Source organism: Chelonia mydas, chromosome 7 (genome assembly GCF_015237465.2).
Source record: "Chelonia mydas isolate rCheMyd1 chromosome 7, rCheMyd1.pri.v2, whole genome shotgun sequence".
Classification (NCBI taxonomy): domain Eukaryota; kingdom Metazoa; phylum Chordata; order Testudines; family Cheloniidae; genus Chelonia; species Chelonia mydas.
Window position 1 is genome coordinate 24,910,646 of NC_057853.1, and position 22,587 is coordinate 24,933,232.

At 38.5% G+C, this 22,587-nt stretch overlaps 1 protein-coding gene across 1 annotated transcript in view; it reads left to right on the forward strand.

Annotated features, from left to right (window-relative positions):
- Positions 1-22,587, forward strand: part of IL17RD (interleukin 17 receptor D) — a 116,166-nt gene that overhangs the window by 69,405 nt on the left and 24,174 nt on the right. The window contains exons 4-9 of the mRNA XM_043550616.1: positions 10,783-10,840; positions 16,003-16,128; positions 19,119-19,237; positions 19,731-19,851; positions 21,603-21,647; positions 21,747-21,898. Coding sequence (XP_043406551.1) covers positions 10,783-10,840; positions 16,003-16,128; positions 19,119-19,237; positions 19,731-19,851; positions 21,603-21,647; positions 21,747-21,898 — 621 coding nt within the window. The remainder of the gene's footprint in view (positions 1-10,782; positions 10,841-16,002; positions 16,129-19,118; positions 19,238-19,730; positions 19,852-21,602; positions 21,648-21,746; positions 21,899-22,587) is intronic.

Below are 22,587 nucleotides of genomic sequence, written 5' to 3' on the forward strand. Positions count from 1 at the left end.
CCTATAAAGAATGGCTCAGGTGTGGGAATCTCCCTAATATTCTGTGCAGTGAAGGTTGATACAAAGAATTCATTTAGCTTATCCACAGTGGCCTTGTCTTCCTTGAAATCTTATTTGGAACTCCCAAATGTGTAAGTAGATCAAGAATGTTTAGAAAGAAGCGATTAGGTTTATTTCTGTTTATTTCCTGGCTTGTGAACTCCTCTATACTAACCCCAGATGCTTTTTGTTTTGCTTGTAACCTTTAAGCTGGACCTCAAGAAGGTTATTCTTGATGTTTAAATTTTGTAAGTGGGTTTTTTAAATCTAGCAAAAGCCGAAGTTCCAGACGTACCAGATGATTGGAAGGTAGCTAATGTAAAGCTGTTTTTTTTTTAAATAGGCTCCAGAGGCAGTTCTGGCAATTACAGGACAGGAAGCCTAACTTCAGTACCAGGCAAGTGGGTTCTAGATATAAGCTGATGATTATTTAGGATTATGATTTAGGATCATACCTGGCTTAAAGCCTCTCATAGCATAATTCTCCCTGTTCCCCTCTTTCCTGGGGAACACAACAGACACAAAGGGGAAGTTTTTTTTCCCGATTTTAATAAGTTCTAGCCTTCCCATTGGCTCTTTTGGTCAGGTGCCCACTCCTTTTCCTTTACCTGGGGGACTTTGTTAACCCTTTACAGGTAAAGCAAGCAGAGAACAGCCACCAAGAGGAACTTTATAGCTAACTGGCTGGCTGGGTATCCATAAAAGGGAGCTACCCCCCACACCTTCATTTATCACAAGATGTCTCAAGAGATCTGCAACCTTTGCACATGGCAGGCAATTTGCCATGTGGTTCTCAATCTATATTTCTAATGATTAAATCTCCCATTACTATTACCTTACTCTTCCTAATAACTAGGGTCTCCTCTCCTACAGGGGTATCCTCAGTGGAAGAGGGTACCGTGATATCATCTGAAAGGAAGGTCCCAACTGTGGGATTGTTTCCCTGTACTCCAGCTTGATGTTCTCTTTCCCTGAGACTTTCATCCTCCTTGATAACACAGGGGCTGTCAGACTGGGGACCACTCTAAGTCCCTGAAAGTCTCCTCTAAGTACCTCTTTGTCTCCCTTAGCCCCTCCATTTCAGTGACTCTGGTCTCAAGAGCCCAGTCTCTGTGGTCCATGAGTTGCTTGCACCAAATGCACACATATGCCACCTGCCTGTGAGGCAAATAATTATAGATGCTGTATTCAGTTCAATAAACTGAATAGCCCCCCACTCTGCTGCTGGACTTCTGCCTGGATTATTTTTACTTTTGCAGGGTTGTGTGTGTTTTGTTTGGGGCTTTTTTGGCAGGGAGGCAGTTGCTGGTCTGAGTTTACACTATGTTTGGTAGGTATATCTGCCTCTCCCACTCATTTGCAAAACTCCCCTATTTGCTGTTCCTGTTCCCTAGCTCCTCTGTTTCCTTAGGAGCTGGCTTTTTAAACCCCTGTTCTCCTGAGTTAGCCCCGCCTCCTTATCAAGGAATCCTAAAGGGGGTAGGGATCAAAGATAGCAGGTTAGAGCCTTGTTAATAAGCTCTCAGCCTAACCTAACAGGCCCCTTAGCTAAGCACACAGGTGACAACAAAGATAACATTTCATGAAAGCCCGTGCTTCTGCAAATGTCCTTGTGCTTTATAGACAGTGTTAATTAACATAATACTCACAGATACCATGGGATTTCAATACAAGCCCTGAAGTTATTCCCATTGAAACCAGTGTCAAAGTTCTCGTTGACTAGGAACAGGTTACGGTATATACTGCATGTTCTCATTTAAAAGTGAGTTTAATGTTATGAAAGGCATTGAATTGATATCTCTGGAACCCCCAAATCCTATTATTCACATTTGCTACAGGCATCAAACTCTGCATCTTGCAAATATGCTTGAACTCCAAACTACAGGGACAACTTTTGGGAGCAAAATAGTATTTTCATGTCTCTGCCCTAGTTGGTTCTTGCCCTCTATGTAATCTTCAACAAGGATGCCAGTTAGTGTCTGTTTCAATGGCATCTTTTGTGTTGTGGATACCTGTTCACTTAAAACTGTATGAGTAGGGCCCTACCAAATTCACAGCCACAAAAAAAGCGTCACAGACCATGAAATCTGGTCTTTGGTGTGCTTTTACCTATACTATACAGAGTTCATGGGACCAGCGTTTCTCAAATTGGGGGTTCTGACCCAAAATGGAGTTGCAAGGTTATTTTAGGCGACTTATGGTATTGCCACCCTTACTTCTGCACTGCCTTCAGAACTGGGTGGCTGGAGAGGGGTGGCTGTTGGCCGGGTGCCCAGCTCTGAAGGCAGCACCCCGCCAGCAGCAGCTCAGAAGTAAGAGTGGCAATACCATACCATGCCATCCTTACTTCTGCGCTGCTGCTGGCAACAGTGCTGCCTTCAGAGCTGGGTGGCTGGAGAGTGGCGACTGCTGACTGAGATCCCAGCTCTGCAGGCAGCAGCACAGAAGTAAGTGTGGCAATGCTATACCATGCCATCCTTATTTCTGCGCTGCTGCTGGCGGATGCTCTGCCTTCAGAGCTGGGCTCTTGGCCAGCAACCGCCGCTCTCCAGCTGCCCAGTTCTGAAGGCAGTACCGTCGCCAGCAGCAGCACAGAAGTAAGGATAGCAGTACTGCAACCCCCCCTACAATAACCTTGTGGCACCCCTCCAGCTGCTTTTTGGGTCAGGACTCCTACAATCACAACACTGGGAAATTTCAGATTTAAATAGCTGAAATCATTAAATTTATTATTTTAAAAATCCTATGACCATGAAATTGACCAAAATGGACCATGAATTTGGTAGGGCCCTGTGTATGAGAACAGCACATTGCACGTGAGCCACTGAACAGATTTTGGTCACTGCTGTCCTAGGCTAATTGAAATCTATATCTAGAAGTGAAAAGTTCTCTAAGCCTTTACTAACCCCCTGAGTCACGCAGCCCCATATATAGTTAGTAGAAAGTATGTTTGTTAAATGAGGATTCTATCAAAGCGGTAAGAAAACATAAAAAGGCCCTACTGGGTCAGACCAAAGGTCCATCTAGCCCAGTATCCTGTCTTCCAACAGTGGCCAATGCCAGGTGCTTCAGAGGGAATGAATAGAACAGGTAATCATCAGGTGATCCATCCCCTGTTGCCCATTCCCAACTCCTGACAAACAGAGGCTAGGGACACCATCCTTGCCCATCCTGGCTAATAGCCATTGATGGACCTATCCTCCATGAACTTATCTAGAGCTGCCTCTTCTGTAGGACTGAGCACAGTAAGGTGCTATTACATTCAGGAAATTCACACTGGTATAACTTAACATTAGTGTAATCACACTAGTGCCATCCCCTAATGTTGAAGTTCTGCACCAGTGAAAAAGTGGTAACATGGTGAAGTAAACTGTCTCGGTATATGTCCTACTTTGGGCTGATGCAGCATGTCGGCATTAGAAGTTCACACCTGTGTAACTACATTGAGGTAGTTACACCAGTGAGAATTTCCTTAATGTAGACAGAACCTAAGAGGTGTTCACATTTAGAGGGCTTGTGGGCATTTCTAATAAAGTGTTGGTGGGAATGGGAGGGAGGGGAGGAAAGCTCATCTTAACCTTTGCATTTTCAAATTAGAGTGCTGGAACATGTTTCTTTCTTTTTTTTTTAAGTATTTATAAAATTGTAATGTAATCCTGGAATTCAAAAGTTTAACACCAGCTTTGGAAAAATAAAATGCAAAAATGTAGAACAGGCCAGTCCTTTGAAGTGGATCTATGCTGGGCTGACTCCTGGTTTCATTTCCCCTGGAGTTACTGCTCTGGAACATTGAAATTACCGGACCAGATCAGCTCAGCGACCTGTGTCTGACATTGGCTAGTACCAGATGCTTCACCAAAAGGGACAAGACTCTTTAGTAGACAATGAGCTACCATGGGGGAAGTTTCTTCCTAATTCCTGCCAGCTACTGAGTGTCTTGCGCCCTGCATCATGAGGACTTACAGTTTTTTCTGTTTTGTTAATATCCTATCTATTGTAAATGTGGCTAGTCTTGTTATCCACATAGCGGTCTAATCCCTTTTTTGAAACTTTTAGTGATATTTTGTAGCAGTGTTCCAGAGGTTGAGTACATGTGGTGTGAAAAAGTATGCTATTTAAGTTTAAATTTGTTGACGTTGAGTTTCCTTGAATATCCTCTTGTTCTTGTATTATGAGAAAGAATAAACAGGAGCATCTGGGTTACCTCCTCTAAACCATCCATTACTTTTTATAACTCTGTCATATCTCCTTTCTAATCTAAATGGTCTCAATCTTTTGAATCTCTACTTTAATGGAAGTCTTTCCATTGCTCTAAATGTTTTTGTACCCGATCTCTGGACGTGGTCTGTTTGTGCAAAATCTTTGTAAAAAAAAAAAGGGTGACCACCAGGTGAGGTTGTGCCATCTATTTGTAATATGTGTTTAGTTCTGGTCATCCTTTCTTTACAAAGATTTAGCAAAAATTGACATGCATTATATTTTCAGCACATTGTTTGCTTTTTTTGAGTGCTGCTGCACACTGAGTGAGCAGAAGTTTCCACGGAGCAGTTCACAGCAGTCCACGGGCCTTTTCCCCGAGTGCTTACAGTTAAGTTAGAACCCAACAATGTGTATGAGTATTTCATTATGCTTTACTTTGCAGTTGTCAACTTTGTGCTGCAGGCTCACCTAGCTTTTCTAGGTCCCTCAGACGTTCCTCAGTCTTCACTAACCTAGATAATTTTATGTCATCTGGAAATGTTGCCACTTCTCGGGTCACACCCTCCCTTTTCCAGATTCTTTGTAACTGAATTAACAATACCGGTCTTCGTACATACCCTTGGGTTGCCCCTCTATTGATCTTTTGTCATGTTGAAACCTGACCATTTATACCTGCTCTTCGTTTTCTGTTTCGATTTAGCATGTTTCTCATCCCTGACAGTACTTTACCTCTCACCCTATGAATACTTAGTTTCCTTAATAGCTTCTTATGAAAAAGTTTTGAAAGACTTTTGGAGCGTTCATATAGAGCATAACAACCAAGTTCTCCTTTAGTCACTATCTTGTTGACACGCATTAAGAATTAATACGAGAATAGAAAAGTTGTGCTGGTTTGTCCTTTTCATGTCATGGTCAACTAAATGTTTTATTATTCTAATTGTAACTGTTATTTCAGCCAGTTTTACTGGTATTTGAAAGAAGGCATGATGTCTGTAATTCCTAGCACCACCCAGATACTTTTTTCAAAGATAGCTACAATTTTACTACTTTCCAATCCTCTGATATAGGAAGTGATTTTAATGTGAGATTGGATAGTTTTGTTAGCAGCTCTGTTGCTTCATTCTTAAATTCCTTTAGAACTTTGGGATAGATGTCATCTTGTTCTGAAGACTTATTGCTCTTTAATTTATCAACTTGTTTGGACATCTCAGTTTTTGACAGTGCCTCATCTTTATTGGTGGTAGTGATTAGAGTTTCTTTTATATTACACTGCCGTTTTCCTTTAAGTATCAAATCACTATTTCCTGCTTGTCTGGTTTTAAAAACTGTATCATATTTATACCTTCTGAAGCTTAAGTGTTTAAGTAGCTCTCATACCTATATAGTATTGTGTGGAGCCATGGGGTAGCATTTGTTGAATATGAAAATTTCTTTTCTCACAACTTTGAGTTTTTCCCCCCAGTTTGTTTTAGTATCTGTCACTAACTCTGGAATGTTTATTGCTTACATTACAAAAATGTGCCTGCAATACCAGTGGTTGTATATGAAATTCAGGTCTGTAATATAAATTTTGATCCTTTAATGTATATTCTTTCATGATTTTCTTCATTTGGTGGATGACGGTGCTGGTCTGCTTGGGAAAACCAAGGGGATTTTTTTTTTTAAGATTAGAGGTTGACTAGAAAGGTGGTGTTTCTCTTTCAAATGGAGAATTTTACATCTCATCTGTTCAATTTGATCTGTTAAGTGAGAGTTGCAGAGCTGTTCTGAATATAAGAGCTGTTAGTATGTATATTTTAAAGAACTATTTATTTTTAGAGCCATTAGTTTGTTCAAAATGGTAAGATATTTAAGAAAGTTGCTTTGTGTGGTACACAGCGAGGAAATATTCTGTTCATTCCTGTGAGTTGTCAATTGGAATTGGAATTGTGCCAATTGTGGCTTTGTTTTTCCCTGCATCTTTTTTGGTTTGTTTCCTGGATTTCATTTGATGTTGCTGGTAAATTTTGAAGTGTTGTATAAAACTCCGATGATAACCTCAAGATAACTGTGTTTTTTGTGCTGCTCATTCTTGTTAAACACAGCAGAGCTGTTGCATTTAACTTGGGAGCTGCAGTTAAGGTGAATGCATACAAAGGGTGAGTGTTTCCTGATTCTTTCTTCTGGTTCAATATGATGATTGATCATCAACCAAAGTGACCATTCAGGGATCAGGGCTTCCTTGTAGTAGGGATGCAAAATTTAAACCAGTTAACTAGTAAGCATTAGTCTTATTGGTTTACCTGCTTTAACCATTAACCCCTGGGCTGGCCGGCTGGCCCCAATGGCCCTGTGTGTGGCCAGCCTCAGCTGCAACGGCTGGCGGAATCGGCCACAGCTGCAACGGCTGGCTGGCCCTTTAATCAGTTAACCATTTAAACAAAATATTTTTAATCATTTAAACTTTTAACTTTTAAAATGGTATTTACAACCCTACATTGTACTAAGGGTCATATAAACACAATAAAGACAAACCTTGACCCAAAGAGTTCACAAGGGAGGATTATGACAAATGCAAAATGTGGATGAAATAGGTAAAAGGAGGAGGTGGGAAGCCACATTAATAGCAAAATGAATATGTTGAGCATAATGTATTCTCAGTTTACCACCTGCCTAATGAGTTTTATTACAACTGTAAGTGAGAATATAAATCAATAGGCCAAGTATATGAATAAGTGAGAGTTAGTAAGATTTCAAATAGGGATTTTAAAAGCCTTTTAAATAGTGTATCGTATCCTCAATTCTGTTAGCTCAGATTATTAGCTATAAATTACAGGTTGTAAGGGACTGATCACTCTAGAGAAATAAGAACCTAAAATATGGATTTTTTTTTTTTTTTTTTAGCAGTTCATTAATGCTGCCTGGTTGAAAACATTCAAGTGAATTGTTCTATATCTCAGAGTTCGATTGAGGCAACCAATTGGCTCACAACACAATGCCCAGCAGTGATGGAAAAGAGACATTTTAGCCCAGAAAACTGAGGGCAGGGGCAAAATCTTGCTTTTTTCCCCAGATGTACAATAGGGTCTTAAATACGACCCTGAGAAGATAGGACTTTACTTTTAACGGTCTCATCCACAAGCCACACAGCCAATTGCATGGTTAGAGTTGGTCAGCTGATGAAGAATCATGCATGGTGTGATTTGATGATGTGTGTCCAAGGAGTCTAGATATTTCAAACATGATGCTTACAGGTCTTAGCCATCTCCTGTTGCTTTAGGCATTGTTAGCAGTGCATCTACTGTTACTAGATAATCCTTCTACAATGTCAAAAAATGAGGTAATTTCTGGGAAGAACGAATGAAAGCAACAGGTGTTTCAGGAATAAATTCCCACATAATCTAAAGCCACCTGTAACAAACAAGACACCTGATTGTAATAATTGAGTTACAGGACTGAGTTAATTTGTTGTGTAACCCAATAGGAGAGAGTGGGTAAATTTTACCATAAAATTGAAAACAATACATTGATTTATTTTTCCTCAATTATTAGATCAATATTAGAGCTGTGAGCTTTGAAAAAACCCTCCAGGCAAGTTTTGAAAAAGGCAAATACGAAATAATAAACTGTACTGAATTCATTTTAGTTATTTCCTTGTTCATTCCGCAGTATCATCAATGATAATAGCACTGCTCTGAGAAAAGTGTCAGGCAATTAACTGCACCTTTTTTGTGTAGGCCACACCTATTTAGATAACTGTAAACCAACTTGTTCCACTAGCTTCTTTGCAATACAAAGGTGAGTTTCTTAAATGTTTGTTCAGAATCTGTAAGATCTTTCCCTATCCCTGAACCAGATTATACCATATTAAAATAAGTCAAATTTTAGTGCTGTTTGACAGTGCTGCTTTAATTTTGCATGCAAGCCAAGTGCTTAAAGACACTGATAACATACTACTGCAGGTGTATGATCATGAATATATGATATATTGTAGATATAATTTATAAATACATATGTATACATAGGTGTGTATGTCCATATAGACTTCCTATAGATACCATAGAGCCTGCTTCTCCACTGCTTTGCACCTTTTGCAGTCATTTACACCTGCACAGAGATAATCATATAATGTAACAATGTTGATGTATTATATTGCAACTCAATTTTGTAATCTTGCATTAAATACCTACTGTGACATATATGATAACACATGGAAATCAGTGGCAAAACTCTTGTTGTCTTTAGCAATAATAGGATCAGGCCTCATAACTTTGATCCTTTACTCAGTTGTTTTGTAGGGATACTTTAAATGTATATTTGAATTTAGGTAGATCTCATTTATCCCATAAAATGTAGTACAACTCTAAAATATCCAGAGACAAATGTAATAGTCATTTGTACTACTTGTGGGAAAAAACATTAATATTTAAAAGTAAAAGCTGCTTTTTAGCTGCCACATCTAAAGTCAAAGTGCAACATACTAGGCAAAAAGGCAGTGAACTTGAAGGCAAATCTGTACAATTGTTAACTCGATAATTAAAGCAGCAATTTGCTGAAGGAATAGTTCCTGTGTTAGGAATACAGATGGCTAACTGGTAACATAGCCTAAAGGCAATTATTAAGTCTTAAAACATTTTAATGAACAATTATAGGTGTCTCAAGCATAAAAGTAAACATGATTTCTGTCAAAATATAACACTCTGAAACATTGAGATACTGTAGATTTTTGCATTTTAAAAATTGGTATCTAATGTACTTTACTGGATATTTAAAACTTGTTCCTCTAGTAGAAAAGTTTTAGGATACAAAACCTGTTCCAACTGGAGTTGCTCCAGTTGGCAATCTTGCTAACTGTTTGTTGATTTTAGTCAACCAACCAATAAAGAACAGAGAATTTAAATTATATTTCTGTGCTGTTTTTCTTGTTGAATAAGAGTGTATGCTCTTCTTGGCAAAGACTGCCTCTTAATATGTGTTCGTACAGAGCATAGCCTGGTGGACCCTCAATATTGATTGGGGCCTCTAGCTGTTACTGTAATATAAGCAAATAAGATGTTACTGTAATATAAACAGATAATGAAAACAATAAATCACTCTTAAATCTGTAAAGCACTTACAAGTATGAAATGTAGGATTGGAAGAGACCTTGAGAGGTCATCTGGTCCATCCCCTTGTGCTGAGGCAGGACCAAGTATACCTAGACCATCCCAAGTGTTTATCTAACCTGTTGTTAGAAACCTCCCAATGACAGAGATTCCACATCCTCACTGGGTAACCTTTTCCAGTGCTTAACTATCCTTATAGCTAGACGTTTTTTCCTAATATCTAACCTAAATCTTCCTTGCTGCAGATTAATCTGCTCGCTCCTTGTCCTACCTTCAGTGGACACAGGGTTGTGAACAAGGAGGGGCAAATGAGCACGCCCCCCCCCCCCCAGTAATCGTCAGGGGCACAGAACTCCTCCCAGCCCTAGGGCCATGTGGAGTGAGCTACTCCCAGGGCCTCTTGGTATCCGGTTACACCTGTTCTTTGGTTACGCTTTGATCTCTCTAGGTATGACTTCAGCACCTTTCATAAGCAATGAATAGAATTAAACATTTTAAAAAGGCAGTCTGATTTATCTGCAGGCAAATTCCGAACATGCTGAAAACTTGGCCATATATGCCTGATGGTCAAGCAAATGGACAGAATCCATCTCGTCCTTCATGCACTTACTCACCATCAGTTGATTAGCACAATGGGGAATTTCTCTTTTGTGGATTCTTCCAGCTCCACAATTAATTCTCTTGGCATTTCCTCCTGGTTTTGATTTCTGTCCTGGAAGTTGCTTTCACTAAGAAAACATAACTAAGGTGCCATAATCACTCTTCTGTGCAACTGCCCTGGTGTTCTTCTGTATTTCCCTTTATATTTAGGAATGACATTTTTTTTCTTTTTAGTTGTTCAGGCTTTCTTGTCATTAGGTCTGAGGAATTGGGCTCGGCCTCAGCCTCAGAAGAGACTGGCATTTTCTTGCCCCTGTACATTTGTTTGACAGCTTGTAGCTTAGTGGTTTTGAGCCTTATTAGATGCTGCTTTCAGTCACACTTTATTTCCTCTCTAAAGATAAGTTTGAGTCACTTTTTGATTTTCCAATCCCTTGGCTAATGGAGTATTTCTGTACAGATCCAGTCAGTTCAGAATAATGGATTTGGGGACACCAGTACCTTCCAAAACAATTTTTTTTATTATTATTCAGATATACTGATCAGGTTGTCCTCCTTAAAACTGTAGATTTTTCCTTGGTGCTGAAATTTGTTTCTTTGTGTTTTGATGCCTTTATGTATTTGAAAGCTACTGGTAGGAGAGAATATAGAATTTCAGGAATGCTGCAATCTGTTCTTGCATTGGTTGTGTTCACATTGCCTGCCTGACAGTTGAAGACAATGTAACTCACCATGGATTTCCATGGGAGACTTTTCTTTTTGTGTGTGATGCCAAATTGAAACACCTAAAATTAAAATGTTTGTGTAAACTCAAAGCAGTCATTTTTTTTCACTATATTTTTCTGTTGTTTCTCTGTAGGTGCTGCCACCGATCAGCAAAAACAGTGGAATGCTTAATGTCACCTTTAAATATGACAGTAAGTTAATCACCTACAACAGATAAAAATCTCAACTTTTCTCAAAAACAAAAAGCCCAACTCTTACTCTTTTATAGCAACATGACTTTTTAAAAAAATAATTCTCACAGTTCTTGTGAGTTTGTGAACTGTAGAAAGAAAAGGAGTACTTGTGGCACCTTAGAGACTAACCAATTTATTTGAGCATAAGTAGCTCATGAAAGTTTATGCTCAAATAAATTGGTTAGTCTCTAAGGTGCCACAAGTACTCCTTTTCTTTTTGCGAATACAGACTAACACGGCTGTTACTCTGAAACCTGTGAACTGTAGGTTTATGTAAACAAAGATGATTGAAAAATGCTTTAAAAGCCCAAATCTCAGTCTTTTATAGCAACATGACTTTTAAAAAAAATAATTCTCACAATTTTTGTAGGTTTGTGAACCGTAGGTTTGTGTAAACAAAGATGATTGAAAAATGCTTTTGGTGAGGTATTTTTACTAAATAATAATAATAATAAAAACACATTTCTACTGTCTGTTATCCATTCTGAGCCCATCCAATGTCTCTGTCATTCAAAAGTAAACCTCCATACAGGAGGCAGCAGCTGCCAAAAATAGGCAGTCACTTCATCCATGCTTACCAAAATTTATGCCATGTAAAGCAGGATTCCATTATCCCAAGTTTTACATTGCTTAATTTTTCTTTGGTCTCTTTAAAAAGGAAGACATATTTACACTCTAAAATTAACTAGTGGTGATTTTAAAAGTAAATTGTCTGTAAGATTTATATGGTTTTAGTAGTTTTTCCTTACATATACTAGTAATAAGAATGTAGATTTATTTAATACTGAAAAAGTTTTAAAATCTAGTATAGTTTGTACCGTTTGTGTGTTTCATTGACTTAAGAACATAAGAACGGCCATACTGGGTCAGACCAAAGGACCATCTAACCCAGTATCCTGTCTCCCGACAGTGGCAAAAGCCAGGTGCCCCAGAGGGAATGAACAGAACAGGTAATCATCAAGTGATCCATCCCCTGTCACCCATTCCCAGCTTCTAAATTCATGAGAAAAAATGTGTTTGTTTTTAAGTTTGTAAAAGCTTGTTTTTCTGAAATCTAAATTTTGAGTGTAAACGGAGTTGAGTTCCTTTAAGTAGAAGATAAATTTAATTTGTCCTCATGTAAAGGGAATATACTAGAAATAGGTTTCATTCCAATGAATAATGTTAAATATCTGAGTTTTAGTTTGTTCTCTCATGAACTATAATCTGACTTGGATCTCTTGGCTCAGGATATGCTAACACATACTCAGGTATCTGTTGGGTATATCAGGGCCATATCTGCATTGGGATTTTACCCTGTTTTGGCAGTCAGTGGCCCACCACCAGTATAGCTGCACCAGTGTAAACTTAATGCGTAGACTAGGAAAGCCCCGATTTTGCAGCAGTGGAGCTAAAATAAACAGCATCAGTGCAAATAACAACTTTCCTTGTCTACATTTGGAGTGTGCACCTTTACAACTACATCACTGACTGGTTGCTGGAGTTGGAGTCAAGTCCTTATGTATTAAAACCTAGTACACTTACTGGAAACACTGAAGGAAATCCTTTTGTTTCATTCTGATATGTCTTCGTTTATCCTTGGTCACAATTACATATGAGCCCTCTGTTTATATGATAATTTCTGAAATCTAAATCCTTTATTGTGAATTCCTATTCTATGTCTAACCTCACATTAGTATTTAAAGAAAGCCAGCATAATTTATGCATATCAGATCCTACATGGAATAAATGGTCACTAGAAGAGGCTAATAATTTCTTACCTGAATAAAGAAAAGCAGGAAATAGCAATCAGAGCAGTGATACCCACTTGTAGGTTCACACAGTGCAGCCTGGATGTAAACATCCTAATAACTGTCATGTTTTTTACCATTAATTCTTGCATCAGGATCTGAGGTTAACCAATGACAAATGTTAATTTAAAATGCTGCTCCAAACTCCCTGACTAAGGGGGTTATTTAAGTTTGGCAGTACTGCAAGGAGGTCCCCATACCAAGGCTTAAGATTTTACTTAATACAGAAACATATACTGATAAAGAAGAGCCAAGAGAGAGAATAATTTGGCTACCTAGCTCTGATTTAAAAGGCATTTATTTTGTTGCATAGCCTGCCCATGAGGTAAGACACTACATAGTAGGGGTTAAATAATTTGTTCAAAGTGAGAAAATAAATGTTTATCCAGTTTCGTATTTAACTTGGATTTAACTGAAGAAATGCCTCCCTGTAAAGCCTGCAAATTGTTCACTGCTGTGTTCTTTTTAAACATTTTAAATCAGAAACTCGCATTCAACCCTAAGACATTTTGTGCTATATTGCATTTTGGCAAATTGTTATTTCAGCATAGCATTTTAGTAACTAGGATCCAAAATCTTAGGTAAGGCTGTTAATTGGATCCAGAACTTGCAAGAAGCTGTTCCTCCAAACTTTCCATTGAAAGAGAGATTTCTATTCTCCTAAGAGGAAATTCATGCTGTCATTTGGTTGACTTTTAGCAACAAATTCCACTTACAATAACTGGGGACTAATTGCTCAATTTTCATAAAATTTAATACAGTACAGAATATATTGTTCTTAATTATGCAACAACTACCTAAAGGAGCCAAACAGTTCACCCTTGTCATTCGTGGTAAAAAGCCCACTTCAGAGATTCAGTTTGTGCAATTAATAATTTTTCATTTGTAGTTTTCAAGGGAGTGTATTTGATTTAAATTCTTATTTTCTGCATTGGCTTGATCATATCAGTCAACTTCATTTGCAAGCATAGTATAGTCGAGTACCTAGAATCAAATTTTGAATAACTGATTATTAAAATTGGGCACTATACACTTAGAACATCAATCCAACATTTTTTTTTGTAAATTTAGTTGATTTCACAAGTAGAGAATTATAGTACTTTGCCACCCACACACAGTGCCAGTATTACCAAATCCAAGCATTCAAAAATCATGATTACACACACACAATGAGATTGGCCTAAAAATCATGAGAGGTTAAAAAATAAACTTTGGAATCGTTTTATTTGACTTCTGATTTTTGAGCCTTTATGGTTCACATTCTCAGGCTTTCTCAGCAACTATGAAGACTAGTAACTTTCTTTTTTAAATGAAAACTGAGATCTCACATCATAATACGATTCCAGGAGCTGAGGCTTTAATAACATCAAATATTGTGAAACTCTCAATAAAATAATGAGATTTATCAACATTAGAGTTCTCTGTGGGCCCCAGTGGCAGATAGATGGGGTATTGGAGATGTGTGGTTGTTGAATAGATTGCATAATAAAGGTCCTCACAACAGAGGTGAGAGGAGATGGATTTGGTGAGTGAATGCTGCAATGGCCAAGTCTGCTTTATGGACTGGAGTCAATCTGTATCTTTATTTCAGAAGATGAGCTGCACTGTGGTAAGTTAGCAGACAGTGTTATGAATCTGGACTGAGGCCTTGGTAGCTAGCGAGAACAGTGGCTGTTGGGATCTTTAGAAGATTGTCTTTTGTACTGATATTACTGTGGTACAACTTGCTGAGCTGTTTGGACAACATGGACTAGGTCCAAGGACATATTCACAGCTAGTGAAAGTAGTTGTAGTTAATGGCGTCTAGAATCCATGATTCGCAGTCTGTGTGCTTTTGATATTTTAGGAGAATATGTAGAGAGGACAAGGAAGAAGATTTGAAAAAGATTTAAAAAACCAAAAACCTTTTCTTGTGTTTTTGCTGTACTGGGGAGTAAAGAATTTTGCTTCCCTTTGGAAACTGCAGCCTCCATTGTAGGTGTCCTGCCCTCTGGAGCCATCCGGTTCACCTGTAGTACATGTGGTATTATTACCAGATGACCAAAATATTTGGTGTGTTAAGGAATTACTCAGGTGTGATTTATTTTGTGGTTAACTACCAGTGTTATAAAATCTCATTTTGTGAAATTAAGCTGTTTTCTGTCTCTGTCTCTCTTCGTCTGAGGTGATGGGAGCAAAGCCCACTAAGTCATCTGTAGGCCTGATAGCTGGATAATTGAGAAGTAGTGGGATTGATATTAATAATTGCACATAAAAACAGTAAAGAAAATGAAACCAGAATGCTTTATGAAAATTAACAGATTAAAGTTTGATCTCCTGGAATGCTTTAGGAGTACATTCACCCAAACAGGGATTACAGTGCCCACATTGTTTTTAGTTATCCTGGCACTAAAGCCCCATTGTAGACTTAATGTGCTGTAGATATAATAATACAATAATTGAGGTATTTGAAGTACCTAGTTTTAAGTTTGATTATTTTTCAAAAAATGTTAAGGAATAAACTAAATCTTGATCACTTTACTCACATGAATAGCATTATTGGCACTAGTAGCATAAACAAGGCTTTCCAGATTTTGTCCTGTGTCAGTTTGTGAATTATTTGGTCCTGCACAAGACAATTTGTACTGTGACAGGATTGGGCCAGATGGCTACAGGAGAGTGATGGAAGGCAGATATATTAGCCCCAGGTTAAGTGGGTCCCTTTTCCCTGGGTAAGGTAACAGGGAAGGTTCCAGAACAGTCAGGAACCTTCTGGAGACGATTAAGACAGGCTGATTAGAAGACCTGAAGCCAATCAAGAAGCTGCTAGAATCAATTAAGGCAGGTTAATCAGGGCACCTGGGTTTAAAAAGGACCTCACTTCAGTTTGTGGTGCGCGTGTGAGGAGCGGGGAGCAAGAGGCTAGGAGCTGAGAGTGAGAACGCATACTGTTGGAGGACTGAGGAGTACAAGCATTATCAGACACCAGGAGGAAGGTCCTATGGTGAGAATAAAGAAGGTGTTGGGAGGAGGCCATGGGGAAGTGGCCCAGGGAGTTGTAGCTGTCGCACAGATGTTCCAGGAGGCACTCTAGACAGCTGTATTCCACAGGGCCCTGGGCTGGAACCCGGAGTAGAGGGCGGGTCCGGGTTCCCCCCAAACCTCTCAGTTGCTGGTCAGACACAGGAGTAGTTGACCTGGACTGTGGGTTCATGAAAACAGCCAAACTGAGGGCTGCCGTGAAGCTGCAAGGCGAGCAAATCCGCCAATAAGTGCAAGACCCACCAAGGTAGAGGAGGAACTTTGTCACAGTATGTTTTATTTAAGTGATTTGTTTCTCGATATTTTTAGATTGCACTCCTTATTTGAATTCAGTGGGAAAACACATGATTGGAGATGTGCAAAATATAACAGTCAGCCAGTATGCATGTTCTGAACAAGTTGCAGTGACAATACTTTGGACAGCAAATCTACTTGGTAAGTAATAGACAACAAAACAGTTTAAATCGTCATCTCTTTTGTAACAGTCTCTCAGTGATCATATTACTTTAAAATAACTTGTCTTTTCCTCTCATGCTAATTAAGGCCTGATCAAAATAACTTAGTTATACACAGAAGAGTATATTTTATTGGAATCTGTATTCAGCAAACAAAAAGGCTACAGTTTTATTTTTTTTAAATATTCTAATATTATTTATTATTAGATTCCAATAAAATATATGCTTCTGTGTATAACTAAGTTACTTTGATAAGAACTTAATTAATATGAGAGGACAAGACAAGTCCCCTCTCCCAGCCCTGGCTCCAGGGGTTCGGGGGTCATGAACAGGGGAAAGGAGGGTCATGAGGTAAAAGTTTGGGGACCACTGCTTTACATAAAGGGAAAACAAATATTCAACTTTCCAAAAGATTGGTTCTTTTTAAATTGCACATGTTCAAGAATCGAAGTTTAAGTGTTCTGAATGCTTTGTACTCAGTTTGCAAAATCTTTATCCATAATGAGGAGTGCATTTATTTTAGAAGAAAAGAGTGTTAAGTGGCTGAGCTATCAATAAGAAAAGGAGTACTAGTGGCACCTTAGAGACTAACAAATTTTTTTGAGCATAAGCTTTCGTGAGCTACAGCTCACTTCATCAATGTTTGAACTGCAGCATTGCAAACGTGGAGTAAATACTGTCCTAACATTTTGACAGAACTGGTCTACACTGGAAACTCAAGTCAGCTTAACTATGTCACTCGCAGGTGTGAAAAATCCACACTTCTGAGTGGTATAGTTAAGCTGACCAGTGTAGACAGCGCTAGGTCAACAGAAGAATTTTTCTGTCCATCTAGCTACCACCTTTCAGGATGGTGGATTACCTATGGTAATGGGAGAACCCCTCACATTGCCGTAGGTGGTGTCTACACTGAAGCCCTGCAGGAGTGAAGCTGTGCCACTGTGGCATTTCAAGACAAACCCATATATATTCATATTAGCACTGCAGCAATTCAATATATGGACTAAACAAAATACCAAATACCTATTCACACTACAGAACTAAATTACAGCAAAAGGATTTGTAGTTCATTTTTTTCTGTATAAAATCTATAAATACTTATTTATGTTATTACTCCAATCTGCATTTAGGGTCTAGTCCTCAAGTAGATAAGCAGCTTCAGCTCTAAATGTTTTAAATTGTGAGAAATAAACTTTTTCTAGTAGTGACAATATGAGGCAGTATAAACTATAAATGCAAAGAAATTCGAAGTTGAGACTCTGATGGAAGAGCAGAAGGATAATAAGTGAAGAAACCATTTTCTGTCTTAATTTCAAATTTTTCTTTGTGTATAAACAACCTTCATATTTTTTAAACTATAATTGTTTAAAAGGTGTAGAATGGTTTTTAATGCTATGTTTTGTATCTAAAGGAGTGGTCCCCCAAACTTTTTACCTCGTGTCCTTCCTTTCCCCTGTTCATGACCCCCGAACCCCTGAAGCCAGTACCACACTGAATAATTATAATGCTTCAGTCCCCTGAAAACGTTCTAGAAAGAGAAGAAGAATTACCTGGAGCTTCTCTGTCACATTTGGTCCATTTGTAAATAATGTGTGCATAATCACATCTGATAACAGCTAAATTTGTAACAGAAAATAGTGAATAAATTTGTTATTGGGTATTAAGAGAGAATGTGGAAATGATACCTAATGCTTTCAGTAGCATAGTGTTAGTGAATTTGGTAATCTGCAGCTGCCGATTGGATAAATCAAATCTCCAGGGGATTCAAAACTTGGTATTCTCTCCTGTAATGATCAGAGTTTAATCCTTTTGAAAGTATCAGTACAGAACTGCAGTTGAAGGGTCTCAGGTGATAGGGAGACCAGACACTTTTCTCTTTCATGGTCTGCATGTTAGCACAAACAGTGCTTTTGTTCCACTTAATATTAAGAACACATTGGGCAGGTCATGGCTCTTTCTCTTCTACAAGATTATAAAACATTTTTTAAAACTGGAGAAATAGAAGAGGCTCATGGGAACACACACATCTAGATAAACATATAATGTTAAGTGGCATTAATCCATTTTGGTTTATGTCATCTTTATCTTATGTTGACTGCAGTGGTGTCTCTGGTAAACATTATATTCTGACATATGTAGAACACTTGTAATTACATAGCTCAGTGGTGATGGTAGTGCGGCTTGAAGAACTGGGAGGCAACTTTGACATCTGATCCACAACATAATCGAAGCACAACTCTCTGGCATTGTGACATTTGCGTCATCATGACTCAGTGTAATGTCCTGGTGCAATACCATGGTGAGAACATTAGCAAGCAATATCACAACATTTTTCTGAGAGTCTACTGTCTCTTGAGCAAAATGGGTGTAGTGTCAGTCTTACTTCTACGTAACTATAGTTATTCACTGGTCTAAATAAGGAGTAATTCTACTTCAGCTAATTCTTCTGCTGTTCTGCAATATTAGAACTAAAAAAAAAATCATAACTACTGCATCCAGCCACTGTAGTCCAGTGGTCTTATAAATGACAGAAACACAGTATGGATGCAGTGTTTCCATTCTTTGTGAACAAATGTTACAAAATTGTTTACTGTTTATAATGGGAAAATTGAACAAATACAGTGTATTACCAAACCTGCTGATGATGATTATTTTATTTATTTGTAGTATGGTAAAACCCAAAGGACCAATTGAGGTGAGGCCCCATTTGAGCTGAGCACTGTACAGATATAGACTGGCGGTCTCAGTGCAGAGGAAATTAAATTCTAGATAGACAAGTCAGAAAAATATTGAGAGAAAGGAAGAATTATTATTGACACCCAGCTGACAGGTACACAAACATCTGTTACAGGTGGGATACAAAGGTGGTTAGGCATTATTTTTTAACAAGTGTAGTACTTCGAAACTGCATCACACACAGTGAAATGTATTTTTGAAATATTTGTCTGGATTTTAATTAAATGTCTGCAGGGATTGAATTCCTGAAAGGATTTCGAGTAATACTTGAGGAGTTAAAATCAGAGGGAAGACAGTGTCAGCAAATGGTTTTAAAAGACCCAAAGCAGCTCAACTCTGGTTTTAAAAGAACTGTAAGTGATATGCTTTTGGGAAAAATTCATTATTGGTTTGATTTTGCATGTGAGCTTGAAAGAGACATTTGTGTTTTATTAAACTTTTCTTTTAAATGTAATGCTTACTAGCCAGCAATTTGCTTGCAAAAAATTAAGCATTTTTATTTATGATATTTTTAATTTAGGGGCAAATCTAGTCCTCACTCCCCATCTACTGAGGCTCCCTTGTTGGTGGAACTAACAACTTCACTGCAATAAGGGGGCGTTATTCTGAGGAACTGTGCAGCAGATGTGCACTCCTTTAGCAGTGCAGAATCCATCTCTATGGGGCTCCCTGCATGGTAGTGCACAGTGGCAAGAGAGGGATGAGCCATAGGATTCCTAAAGCACTTAACTTTTGTTCATGTCCAGGAGAATTGTGGGCTTGTTTTAAAACAATATACTCCTAAATGGCCATGGCGGATGACTGAAGAGTATATCAAAATCTCTTTATTTATATTTATGTTTTTAGGGAATGGAATCTCAGCCTTTTTTGAATCTGAAATTTGAAACTGATTATTTTGTAAAGATTGTTCCTTTTCCTTCAATTAAAAATGAAAGTAATTACCACCCATTTTTCTTCAGAACTCGACGTAAGTATCATACATATTATCTTTGCCCTCCTTACCTCCCCCCCCCCTTTTTTTTTCCTTAGGGTTTGTCTACACTTAAAATGCTGCAGCGGCAGCGCATGCTTCTCCCGTTAGTGTAGGTTCTCCACCTCCCCAAGAGGCGGTAGCCAGGTTGACAGAAGAATTCTCCCATTGGCCTAGTACTTTCTACAGCAGGGGTTAGGTTGGTTTTTCTACATTCTCAGGGCTGTGGATTTTTCACACCCCTGAGCGACGTAGTTATACTGACCTAATTTTCTTTTGTAAATCTGGCCTCAGTCAGGGAAACAGAAGAGGCAGAGTTTAAGGGGATAGGTGGCTGAGGAGAGGAAGCACCTGCTGTGATCTTGGGGATGAGGTTCACATCCAGGCAGAGTCCTCAATGAAATTAGTTTACAGACCACAGATTGGTCTGTAGTGGACAAAACTTCAAATTATAAAACCACTACCATAGGTGCTAGAACTAAGGGTGCGAGGGGTGCTGCAGCACCTCCTGGCTTGAAGTGGTTTCCATTATATACAGGATTTACAACTTGGTTCAATGGCTCTCAACACCCCCACTATAAAAATTATTCTAGCACCCCTGACCACTACAGAGAAATTGGCAGAAGTAATAGCCTCTGTGTAGCAGAGGCCTAGGGGTGGCCACCACGGATAGCAGATTGCCCCACATCTGCCTACTGTAGGGTTTCTTGAATTTTCCCCTGAACCATTTGGTGTTGGCCACTTTGGAGTCAGAATACTGGATTAGATAGACTCAGGTCTGATCTAGCCTGGCAATTATGTTCGTATGGAGACTGCATCTTCCTTCTTAATGAATAGTGTCAATGGCAGGACAGTATGGGAAAGCTTACACAGTCCTTAGAATCATAGGGTTAGAAGGGACCACAAGGGTCATCTAGTATAACCCCCTGCCAAGATACAGGATTTGTTGTGTCTAAACCATCCAAGACAGGTGGCTATCTAGCCTCCTTTTGAAAACCCGCAGTGAAGAAACTTCCAAGGTCAAGATTGTCTCAAGTTCAAGATTTTAAAATGGATTCCTAAAGATAGATTCCTAAATCTACAATTATTTATTATTCCAGAATCAAGTCGTTTTTATTCTGGAATAGACTGTCCACATTGGTAGTTATTCCAGAATAGCTATTCTGGAATAGCTATGGGGGTCCATTTTCCCTATGAGGACAAGCCTTAGGTGCCTATATGACTTTAGGTACACAATTTTTTTAAATCTTGGCAATCAATCTTTTTTCCCCCCTGCTAAGAACCTCCACTCTTCAGGATTTTCTTCTCCCTAAAATGTTCTAAAAATAGTTTAGAGTAAGTAATTTTTGCGAATTGATTGGGTATTTCGAGTCCACTCTGGTGACGCTGACTAAGGTAACATTTTAAATATAGTCACGTAAATGTGTTTGTTATATGTTAGCTTCTGTTCACCCTTACTCACATATTGTTTATTTCAGTAAGTAACGTTATTTCAAACAAACTGAGTAGGCTGTTTTTTGTGTGTAGAGGTGGAGAATGATTTGAGCAATGACAAGTATGCTGAGCTTACTAAATATGGCAAAATCTGTTCATTCTGTAGTGTTTGGGGAGGCGCTGGATAAACAAAAATGATGAAATAGCTCCCATTTTTCTGCCTTCTTTTTCCCCCCTCTTTCTCTTTATGGAGTATAGCCATTGGAGAACCTAATCTTTTATTATTAATATTTCTTTTGTGTGTGTGTTTGTAGCATGTGAATTGTTGCTACAGCCAGAAAACCTTGCCTGCAAACCTTGTAAGTAAAATATAGTATTTTCCATTCATTCATGTTACAAAAATTTCATTGTTCTTGAAATACTAATTTTTCAATCCATAAATATCTCTCCTCTGACAGTCTGGAAGCCCAGGAATCTGAATATTACCCAGCAAGGTTTTAACATGCAAGTGTGTTTTGATCATGCACCTCACAACTTTGGCTTTAAATATTACTATCTTCACTACAAACTTAAGGATGAAGGATCCTTTAAACAAAAGACCTGCAGACAAGTACGTTACAGGGTTTCGCGACTGTTGTTTTAACGATTTGTGGTAACCATTAAAAATTCTAGATGACCTCAGCTTTTCACATGTATAAAAAATGTAAAGGATTTTTATATTATTTGTATTTTGGGAGTAACCAAAGGCCCAAACCAGGATTGGGTCCCCATTGTGCTAGGTGCCATATAAATACACGGCAAGATATTGCCTTTGCCCCAAAGGGCACACTCTAATTAGAAGTTTTTAATTGTATTTTTATTTATAATTATAATTAATATTTTCCTCTTTTCATATGCTCCCTCTGAACAGAATTTCAACTCCTTAAATCTTGTTCATCTGAAGTAACTCCCCAAGGTAGCCCTTTATTTGAGTGTTTAGTTAAACTTCCCTTCATGTTTAAAAGAGGGATGAGATGGCAGTGGTCGGTGGGAAAATTATAGCTCGTGGTCTCTGTGGGCCCAATACAACGCCCATCCAAACCCAGGGGGTCTTATCCTAAGCAATTCACCGGAAATGGGAAAAGTTTGGATGTTCAAAAATAATGCAGTCTTTAGTAAATAGCTTCTGATATTGTTAGAAAATAAGTCTGACTGTGATGGAAGCTTTCGGGGGAAGGAATGTATGAGGACAAAATTTAAAAATACAGTGGGCTATGCCCTTTAGAGCTCTGGTGAGAAACCTGTGTGCTAAAATCAAAG